The sequence below is a fragment of the Lynx rufus genome, unplaced genomic scaffold, assembly GCF_022079265.1.
Source record: "Lynx rufus isolate CCGP_SWC_20201006 ecotype Redwood Valley unplaced genomic scaffold, mLynRuf1.p SCAF_2, whole genome shotgun sequence".
NCBI lineage: Eukaryota > Metazoa > Chordata > Mammalia > Carnivora > Felidae > Lynx > Lynx rufus.
The window spans coordinates 21,168,252-21,179,680 of NW_025814834.1; the positions used below are offsets into that span (position 1 = coordinate 21,168,252).

Consider the following 11,429-nt stretch of genomic DNA (forward strand, 5'->3'; position numbering starts at 1 on the left):
AGGACAGCTACCACACTCACCCGTTTTCTGCAGGCTGAAGCACTCAAAGCCATTTTAGAGACATTCAAAGGCTATGTGAACAAATGTTAATTAGATTTTATTTTTATTTTCTTTGTCTTCATTTCAATTTTTTACATTTCTGCAAAAGCACCAGAGAGCACCAAGTTTATTTTCAAAAATGCTGGACAAAGTTTTGTTTCGTTTCGTGTGAAGCTAAGTTTTTGTCGTTGTTTTCAAAAGGGGTTCTTCTGAAGGTGGCATTCGCCATACATTAGGCAAATGTCCCGGGCCTTCCGTGAGAGGGCACTACTGACTCATCTGGTTTGATTCACGGCAGGTCTTTCCACAGTTTCTTCCTGAGACATGAACAAGAAATGGGCACCAGCTGTTCTTGTGAGGATCCCAACCTCCAAAATCTGCTTGACCTCTTGGGATTCAATTCTTTGAAATTAGAAAGACACCCTCAAGAATAAATTTAAAAAGGAAAAAAAAAAGTTTGGGGCACCTGGGTAGCTCAGTTGGTTGAGCGTCCAACTCTTGATTTTGGCTCAGGTCATTATCTCAAGGTTCGTGGGTCAAAGCCCCCAGTGCTTGGGCTCTGTGCTGACAATGCAGAGCCTGCTTGGGATTCTCTCTCTCTCCCTCTGGCTCTGCCCCTCCCATGCACTCCCTCTCTCTCCCTCTCTCTCCCTCTCTCTCTCTCAAAATAAATAAATAACCTTAAAAAAAGGAAAAAAGGTTCAGATTCTATCAAACTGTATTCATCTGGCTTACACCCCCTAGTGGCCAGGAAGACACAAGCTTCACAGTGGAAAGCCACTGTTCCTTAAACTCCAGAAAGGTCTGAGTGAGTGAGGCTGTAAGTGAGGTCTTGCCAAAAGACAGAAAGCTAACTCTGTCTTCTACATGCTTAGGGCTACTGATCCCTGTTGGGGGAAGTTTTCAATCCCTCCCTACACAATCGTTAATATGTAGATTAGATTAAATATCACTGCCCAGTCCTGCCTTCACTACCAGGAAAAAAGTTATGCTACCAATTGCATTCAACTGTTCACTCTTCCTTCCTAAAAACCCTGAAACCACATGACATTACAGACTAATTGCAAAGTACATGAGCTGCTAATATCTATTTATAGCATATACATAGTATATATAGCTAGTATCTATGTATAAATTCTCTGTGTAACATTCAGGCCTAAATAAATAAATAAATAAATAAATAAATAAAACTATATTAGCACGTTGGGATCTGGATATATTTAAGTAATTACTGTGAGGCAGATTCTTTCATGCCTGCCGAAATAGCCATGTTTCTTTTTTTGCTTAAATTAGCAGAACCCAAAAATTTAGCCTAGAATATAGCTGCCCAACCAAAAGACATTTCCCAGTCTCTTGCGCTTGTGAGGTCATGTGACTAAGGTCTGGCCAATAAGATCCAAGAACTGTTGAGTGACACTTCTGGGAAGTCTCCTTAAACAGGGAAGATAGGCACTTTGCCCTTTCCTCTGCCCTGCCAGAAAGGTGGGTGTGATGGCCGGAGCTGGAGTCAGCACAGAGGTGTTGAAGACAAGGACAAAGAGGGCTACCTCCTACTAATGGTAGGGGAATAAAGCCTGGGATTTGGATGACTTCATCAGGTCCCCTGATGGTCTGCCTCCAGACTTCTGCACAAGAAGTAAAGAACCTTCCATCTTATTTGAACTACAGATATTTTAAGGTTTTAATCATATGCCACTAAATCAAAATCTAAGTGGTACACAGAGATCTTTACTACACTATCCCGGCTACACTGTGGTAGCCCTGCTTCCTGTTTCTCTCCATCCTACTTCTTTTTGGTGAACTTGGTCTCCCTGGAGCCTCTCTTTTCACCCTGTCACCTTGTGTCACATACTCCCCTGGGTTCCAGGCACCAGTATCTTCAAGCTCCTGAACTTACACACAACTAAGCTTCCTGTCCCAGATAGATGGTCATTTTAGAGCAAGGAATGAGAAGAATTCACCCATGGCTGGATCGCTTTGGCATAAATTGCTTTTTCTGTTCCCTGCTCTCCTGGAACCATCAAGATGGTAGGACAGAAGAGTGCAGGCTAGAATTTTCCAGAACTGAGAGGGGTAGGGGGCTAATGTCAAGAACAAATCTTCTGGAATTGGAAGATGATATATAGGCTATTGGGACCACAGAAGGAAATAAGTTCTTGGAAGTTTAGACGGTGGAAGTTTCTACTTCCTGGGCGGAGTCCTTGTTGGAGAGAGTGCCTGAGATATTGTCAGATTCAAGCAACTCTACGATGCTGTAGGGAGAACAGTCCTCCAGGCCCAGCTTGCTGCAGAGCCAGCCACAGAAGCCTTTCTCCATGTCCCGGGCAGCTTGCCACCATGCTCCCCAGGACCATGAGAGCTGGACCACAGCAGCATAGAGGCCCAGGGAAGAGGCCACGGCCATGATGAGCACTGGATAGAAGAGAATGAGGCAGGGGCAACATGAGATCTTGTGCCAGAAGGTCCTCTCCTCGTTGTACACGAGGAAGATGTTGTACCAGGTGATCGTGCCATAGTAGAACGAGACAACAAAAGAGAGGATAAAGACTACAGGCAGGCAGACCAGCGTCCAAAGGACCACGTGGGGCCCACGGTCAACTCCCATTTGGCAGGCCTTTCTGTCTTCGGGCGTTACTTCTCTTGATGACCCTTTTGGCTTCGTCAATTCTTGCAGCTCCTTCTCCGTCAATGTGACGTGGATGTCCACCATCTGGCCCTTTTTCTTCCCTCGAGTAATGGTCCCGGTTAGTGTGACATAGCGGCTGTCCAAAGGCATGTTCCACGTACCTGCAGGGCATTAAGGAGGTGAAGCCAAGGTCAGAAGAGTGGGCATTTCATCACAGTGTCATCCCCTGAGCTGGGGGCTGGGTACAAGGGTTCCTGTTTTCATAGCACCTGGCCCAGTCCTAGAGTCAGTGATTCAGTGAGGGACTGAGTGGACCTCCCTCAGGAAGGTGACCGCTGGTCTTATTACTCCCCCAGTCAACTCTCCCTCCAAACGGGTGGGCCCTGAGAAAACGGCGAAGCAGGAGAGTGTTGTCTCCCCACTTCTCTGGGCCTCAATCTTGGCACAGTCTCTGTGATGTGAAGAGGTGTGAGGGACTTTGCCACAGACACTGCTTTAGAATGATCTTATTTCTAGTGTATAAGTGCTGTGAAAATACTGCTTGGGAGCGTCTACTAGCGTGTGTGAAGATGGCATCGTGTGTGTATAGACTGATGGGCACCCTGCTCCCCTTCCCTTCTCAGCCCTGTCTCTGTGCTTCCATGAGAAAAGGCTTCCTCACATGCCTGGGGTCATCTCAGCCCTCATACCCAAGCTCTGTACACACACACACACACACACACACACACACACCACACATACACCACCCGTATCACAAATGCCCACCCTCCACACGCACACACCCACATACCACCACCACCATTAAACGGCCATCCTTCGGCCATCCATCCTGGAGTGAGGCTGGAGATACTGAAACAGGGAAGTCTGTGGTCCTTCATATGTGAAAGTAGTCTCTGAGTGGAGGTGGGGGAGAGTATGGGCAGGACTTCTCGCTCCCTGACTGCAAGAGGGACCGAATGGACCCACCTAAAGAGCAGGTCCTGGGAGAATGGCCGGGACTCTGACTATTCAGATAGAAGAGTTGTACTGCTCCCCCAGAACCTAAGGATTTCACAATCTCCCGCATCTCAGTAAATGACACCACCACCTACTTCTCTGTGGAATCATTGCTGATTCTTCCCCATCTCTCGCTACCTGCCTCTGATCCGTTAACAAGTTCCACATTGCCTCTCTTCCCTAGCTGTCTCTCCCGCTATCACCTGTCCTGGCCTCTATGTTAGTGCCGTCGTGGCTGCAGTGATACGACAGTCTCTCATCAGCTTCCACTCTTACCCTTTATAATCCACTCTTTATAGAGAAGCCAGAGTGGTTGTTTAGAAATATAAATGGGATGGTGTCTCTCCTTTGCTTAAAAGCCCTCCACTGACTTCCCCTTACACTTTTAACCAACCCCCAACTCTTTACTATGATTTCAAGGCCCAGCATAATCCTCTTAAACACCTCTGCCCATCCTCCCACAGTTCCCTATACTCCCTACACAGAAATAGCTCCATTCTCTGAATAGGCCAGTGGTGCTCCCATCGTAGGGTCTTTGCCCCTGCTGCTCCCCCTCCTCTACAAGCTCTGCCCAAGACCATAGCTAGCTCCTTAATATCAGCTCAAATGTCACTTCTCAGAGGCCCTTGCACAGCCATGCAATCTCTCCCCCCATGCCCTCCACCATCGCCATGGTTGATTGTCTTTGCAACTCATATCACTCCCTGAAATTACCTTTTACTTACTGACTTGTTCACTGTCTGTCTTCTCTTGACTAGGAGGTAAACTGCATGAGAGCAGGGACATTGCTTGCCTTGTCCACTGTGGGCCTATGTCTTAGAGATTAGAGCATCTACACAAATAGATATACCTCATCTGTCTACTGCTGCGTGGTGATGCTTAATCCAGACAGTCCACGGCTTCATTAGCAGCAACAGACATTCTTATACATGCATCCTTATGCCTATGGGCATAAGTTTCATGGGGTAGATACTAAGAATTTCTAGACGATAAGATATGCATATTTGGAATTTAATAAATACTGATAAACTTCCCTACAAAGTGGGTAAAGCAGATTCCATTTCTCCTTGAGGTATATGAGAGTATATCCATTTTCTCAGATTGATGTTATCATATTTTACCCAACTTTTGGCCAACTTATGTGTAAAGGGATATCATAACTTCTTGCTGTTATAATTTGCATTTTCCCGATTCTTGTAAAAGTCAACTATCAGCTTCTTTATCTTATGTGTATTAAACAATTAGCATAATCTCCTTGTGTTACTAATTTCTGTGTATAAGTCAGTCTCTTCTATTACACTAGGAGTTCAGAAAGGACAGAGGTCTCCGTATCACTGAGAAGAGAACATAGTAAATGCTTAATAAATACCGTCCCTTTATTGAATGAAGACTGCAACATTGTGAGAAGAACTGTATCAACAAGAAGAAATAGGTCATTGAGGGAATCCCTGTCTATCTCCTGGAGAATCCTCATTCCTTCCTGTGGCTTTAAGTAAGTGGCCCCAGAGACTTACCATCATCTGCAGGATAGTCTAGGAAATCATCCCCCTCCTCTTCTTTAGGTCGGTCTCCACCTTCTGATTCCCCAGGCTCCTCATCCAGTTTCTCATTTTCTGACCGGTAGATGATGATAGATTCTGGGCGGGACTCTTTCCTCTTCTTTTTCCGGCGACCCATTGTGGATTCCCCATCCAGGGCGAGGGCAGCGGCCATGGCCTTCCTCAGAGAGCCCTGGTGGGGGCTTGGGAGCTGTCCCTGGACTTCTACTGGTGCCAGCTCTTCCATCCCAGTCCCCACGTCTCGCTATTCCTTGTGAAGAGTCTGACTTGCTTGAGCAAACTCACGACGCACACATCACAGAGCTTCTTCCTGGATGGGGCTATGCAAAGATGTTCCACCAATAAGTTCCACATAAAATAGGAAAGCAAAGCCATCAACAGGAAGCAAGTAGGGTGAGATGGAAAGGGGTCTGGGAAATGATTCTCAACTTGGCAGAAGCCTTCTCCTCCCTTTGCGTCTCATAACACTGTATTTTGGGAGTGCTGCGGAAATACTCTCACAAAATTGGATTCCTGTGAATAAAATTGTATGTGTGTTGCAATAATACGTTGTCATTTACACAACCTTGTAAAGTCATGCAAAACTCCTCAGTTTAGCCAGATGCTGAGTAAAAGGAAGTTGGGTGAGGAAGCCCTATAGATAAATGGGAGTTAAAAACTATTGTCACTCCCACCAAACATGGCGATTTGGATGGCGGGGACCAGTACTTCAGGCTTCTGGCTGCCGAGACCTGCATTACAACTACACTCAAGTGGATGAAAGCAACTTTCAGTAAGCTCCCCAAAGATGGCACAACATCACCAACCATGTCTACCATGGTATTATTCTACGAAGGGCACGCATCTCCTGGCTTCTTGTTGGCCCAAGATCCCAGAAAATTCCTGATATCTGTCCTATCACATTCTGGGAGACCAGTAGAGAGGATGTATACTTTTCCGCTTTTAACATTCTCTCTCCTCTTTCTGTCCTCCAGGTAAAGAGAGGTAGGGACAGAGGCAAGTCTGTATAACATCTTTAAAATTTTTTTTTTTCAACGTTTATTTTTTATTTTTGGGACAGAGAGAGACAGAGCATGAACGGGGGAGGGGCAGAGAGAGAGGGAGACACAGAATCGGAAACAGGCTCCAGGCTCCGAGCCATCAGCCCAGAGCCTGACGCGGGGCTCGAACTCACGGACCGCGAGATCGTGACCTGGCTGAAGTCGGACGCTTAACCGACTGCGCCACCCAGGCGCCCCTGTATAACATCTTTTAAAGAAGACACTGATTGGCCTGTGTTTTGGGTACACTGAACCATTAAGAGGAGAGAAATGTTTTCAGTGCTGCTACTAAAGAGGGGGAAATTAGCAAATTCCCAGTTAGTCATATTGAGGCAGCTAGGTGCTCATATGCTTTTTGAAACAACAACAACAAACAAAAACAGAAACTCAAAAATATGTCATTATGAACAGTTTCAAACATATGTAAATGGAGAACCTTTTTATTCTAGAAAGAGGCAAACCTGTACAAAAGTGAGAACAATTTTAATGAAATTTCATTGTCCCTTTCACCTAGTTTCAACTGTAATCAAAATATTCATAGCCAATTTATTTAAAAGCAAATCTCAGACACCATTTTATCTAACTATTTCAGTATGTACCTCTTACATACAAGGACTCTTTTTTTAAAAAAAAGATGACCACAGGGGTGCCTGGGTGGCTCAGTCGGTTGAGTGTCTGACTCTTGATTTCAGCTCAGGTCATGATCCCAGGCTCATGGGATCAAGCCCCAAGTCAGGTTCTGCACTGAGCCTGGAGCCTGCTTAATGTTCTCTCTCTGCTTCTCCTGCGTTTGCACGCATGCATGCTTTCTCTCTCTCTTAAAAAAAAAAAAAAAGCCACAATATCATCATCACACCTCATTTCTTAAAAAGAGCTTCTTTGTAGAGTTTATTTTGAGAGAGAGAGCACACACAGGGGAAAGGGCAGAGAGACAGGAGAGAAAGAATCCCAAGCAGGCTCTGCACTGACAGCCCAGAGCTTCATCCCAGATTCATGAACCTGTGGGATCATGACCTGAGCCAAAATCAAGAGTTTAGACGCTTAACCAGCTGAGCCACCGAGGCACCCCATCACACCTCATTTTTTAAAAATGATTCTTGAGGCAGCTGGGTAGCTCAGTTGATTGAGCATCCAACTCTTGATTCCTGCTCAGGTCATGATCTCAGTTAGTGGGATTGAGCCCTGCGTTAGACTCTGTGCTGACAGCGTGGAGCCTGCTTAGGATTCTTTCTCCCTCTCTCACTGTCCCTCCCCCCACTCTAAATAAATAAAAACAATTCTTTAATGTCATCAAATATCGAGTCACTTAAAATTTCTCTGTTTAACAATTTAAAGTCTATTTTCTAGAATTGGGATCCAAATAAGGTCTATGCAATGCACACAGATCCTATAATTGTTTGTCTATAGCAATGCTGTCCATTAGAATTTCTGCATTGCACTAGAAATGATACTCATAAACTGGGGAATTGCTTTTTTTTTTTTTTTAATTGAATTCTCACCAATTTAAAAATAGCCGCATGTGGCTACTGACTACTCTATTGGACAGTGCAGGTCTATATGCTCACCCTCCAATTTTTTCCTTTCCCATTTCCTTGTTAAAGAAGGCAGGTCATTTATCCTGCAGATTGCCATGATCTAGATTTTGCTAATCTCATTCCTGTAAGGTGTTCCTCTGAACCATGTATTTCCTCTAAATTGGTAGCTAGATAGGCTTGATCAGATTCATGTTAGAATGTTTTTGGCTGGTTGTTTTGGCCAGACAGTGTTATAGAGGGCATTTTGTACTACCATGTGAAGGCACCTAATGGCAATTTGGCCATTTCTTGTGAAATTGGTACCCATTGATGATCACTGTCTAGACCCATCAATTCATCAGGAGTTACAAAATAGTGGTATTCCATTTGTCTTATTTCTTCTTCCTTTACTAACCAGAATACTCATATGCACTTTCATTTTTTTAACGTTTATTTTTGAGAGAGAAAGAGGGAGACAGAGTGCGAACAGGGAGGGGCAGAGAGAGGAAGACACAGAATACAAAGCAGGCTCCAGGCTCTGAGCTGTCAGCCCAGAGCCTGATGCGGGGCTCGAATTCACGGACCACAAGATCATGACCTGAGCCAAAGCCAGAAGCTTAACCGGCTGAGCAATCCAGGTGCCCCCCCAAAATTTTAAGCTTATTTATTTATTTTTGAGAGAAAGAGAGAGAGCAGAGGAGGAGCAGAGAGAGGAGAGAGAATCCCAAGGAAGCTCTGAACCAACAGCACAGAGCCTGATGTGGGGCTTGAACTCACCAACTGTGAGATCATGACCTGAGCCCAAATCAAGAGTCACATGTTTAACCAACTGAGCCACCCAGGTGCCCCCCTCACATGCACTTTTAACAAACCCAGTTTTAAACTGGGTAGAGGAGGCAAACAGCCTTGTTGTTATCCAATATGATTGGTAATTATACTGGGAAAATATCTGACTACAACAACAACTTCTATTAATATGAAAAATTTCTAAACTATTTACCAAATAAATACCTGTTTATACTTGGTAAAAACTATTTAGCAAATTCCCCGGTTCACAAACAACTCATTGAGAATTGTTAGATTCTACTCATAACCCTGCCACCCCAGGATCCTGGACACTGGCCACTCTCTATGACTCCAGGTTGCCAGTTTTCTGTTATTTTTGTTCTCAATTTCCAAGTCTTCATTTTCTTTCAGTGGTCTCTGAGTTTTTCCTCTCTTTCAATCCCACATGCACACTCCTTGGTTTCTCTTTATGCTCAGTAACAAGGCTTCTCCTCTCATTTGTATTAAATGGTCCTAATGTTTAGTGGGCTGGCTCTGCCAGGGGGGCAAAAATAACAGACCAAAAAATCTAACTAGGCTCTAAGCGCTACTCAAATTGAAGCAAAGCTCCTGTATTAAAATTATGCATCTTTGATATTATCATGTGACAAGGCCGACTCTATATCATATTTCTTCAAATGCCAAAACACACATTTTTTTCCTCATTTTAATGTTTCCAAAATTTGGATGCATCTTAAGACCAATGGAACGACTTTTCCCCCCCGAAAGGCTGAACTACCTTCCCAGCAAATAGCTCTGGCTTACTGCCCTCTCGCCCAGGTTCTCCTTTGTCCTCCACTAGTTAATTTTCTTCTCAGTCTCTCCACTGGATTGCAGGTACTTAGTCCTAATCACCTTGCAGGTATCTGGAACACATTGCCCAGGGACTGGGACAAAGAAGGTGCTAAGTGACAGAACTGAAGATGCCCACAGGTGTAAGTGGAACGTTATGGGAAGTCCTCACAGCCTGACATTGCCCGGGAAGGGGAGGCTGTTTAAACAGAAAGAGCTTCATTATCTTCACAATCTTACACATGCAAGTGGCCAGACTGAAAGACATCTTAGATTACACACGTAAGAACAGAGAGATCCAGGACACAAAGGCTTCCTGAAATAAACAGATTTAGAAGACAAAGAACACAATCACTAGAATATTGACATTACCTTCAGGAGTATTTATGTTTGCCTTAATGGTATCAAGAAGCTCAAACAGTGCTCTCCTACCAAAATAGCCCCAGTGCAGAAGAGAGCAGACATCCAGCCAGAAAGGACTGGAAGGTTAGGCTGTAGCTTTCCCCAAGGCTAGAGGTTTGTTATTAAAAATGTTTGTGGGGGCGCCTGGGTGGCTCAGTCGGTTAAGCATCCCACTTCAGCCCAGGTCATGATCTCACGGTTCGTGAGTTTGAGCCCCGCGTCGGGCTCTGTGCTGACAGTTCAGAGCCTGGAGCCTGCTTTGGAATCTGTGTCTCCCTCTCTCTCTGCCCCTCCCTAGCTCTCTCTCTCTTTCTCTCTGTCAGAAATACACTTTGAAAAAAAATAAATAAAAAATAAAAATGTTTGTGAATTTTGAGTTCTACTTTCTAAGAGTCTGCATTTAATATAAAAATGTTTTCCCTGGTGCAAGTCCTCTAGTAAAACTGATGCTCGGTAAGTCATGCTGATGTGCGAAACAAAGGCAGAAGGCAATGGTAGATAAAATTAAATTTCCTTATAACCTGCAGCCCATAGACAAAGACTCAGTGCAAGCAGAATATAACATTTCTTTCAAGAACTCCTAACTGTCTTAATGTTAACGCTTTGCTAGAGGGAAACACAACCTTAGCCTGACAACAGCCAGGCCTCCAGAATCCTGTGAGTCTTCTTTTGGCATATGCCCTTGCCTTTGGAAGACCCACACGTGTAACTTCCCTTGCCTTTATGTCCCCCAACTCCGAAGCGCATAGTCAGTCACTCCTCACAATCCCGGGGCAGCTCTTTCTGCCCGCGGGTCCCGTCCTGGTGCTTTAATAAAACTACCTTTTTGCACCGAAGACGTCTCAAGAATTCTTTCTTGGTCATCAGCTTGGAACCCCAACACTTCAAACCCCATCAATACCAAGGTAATTCTAGGATGTGGGTGACCTCTGAGCACAACACTTTATATTTACCCTAACGTACAAATCTCAGAGCTTGAGAGTATAAAAATAAATAAACTTCATTTAAAATGGAGTCCAGAAGCCCTGACGGGAGAACTGTCACACAGGTATCACTCAACCTGTGCAACCTGTGCAAACAGCAGAGAGAGAAAAGAATTACCTGGACAACTTTTTTTTTTTAATGTTCATTTATTTTGGAGAGACAGAGAGACACAGAATCCGAAGCAGGTTCCAGGCTCTGAACTGTCAGCACGGAGCCTAATGTGGGGCTCGAACCCACAAACTGGGAGATCATGACCTGAGCTGAAGTCAGCCACTTAACCAACTGAACCACCTTGGCGCCCTAGCTGGACAATTATCTTAAGGCCATTTTTCACTTGGAATTTTATCTCCTGCTTTTATGAAAAGGAAGGCGGATCTTTTTCTGTCCCAGCAACAATTCACTAACCACTGCTTGCAGCCAATGAGAAACTGCCACAGCCTTGAACTCTTGTTCTTCAATGAACTTGTTCAAAACAACCCTCCCCAATTTCCTCCTAAGACCTAGTAAAAGCGGACCTTCCCTTTGTCTCTTGGGACTTGTCTATGGTTCATCATAGCTTGATTGTCCTGAGTTGCAGTTCCTTTGCCATTCCTGCATAAACTCATTCTGCTGGTAAAATAACTAGATATTCTATTTTTAAGGTTGACAGGAG

At 44.6% G+C, this 11,429-nt stretch overlaps 1 protein-coding gene across 1 annotated transcript; it reads right to left on the reverse strand.

The window, feature by feature from the left end:
• Positions 1-2,026: 2,026 nt before the first annotated feature.
• TMEM169 (transmembrane protein 169) lies at positions 2,027-5,534 on the reverse strand. Its single transcript, XM_047085124.1, has 2 exons — positions 5,176-5,534; positions 2,027-2,826 (listed from the first exon to the last, which is right to left on the reverse strand). Exons 1-2 carry the CDS (start codon positions 5,444-5,446, stop codon positions 2,204-2,206), a joined length of 894 nt encoding a protein of 297 aa, XP_046941080.1. The 5' UTR covers positions 5,447-5,534; the 3' UTR covers positions 2,027-2,203.
• Between the last annotated feature and the right edge of the window lie 5,895 nt (positions 5,535-11,429).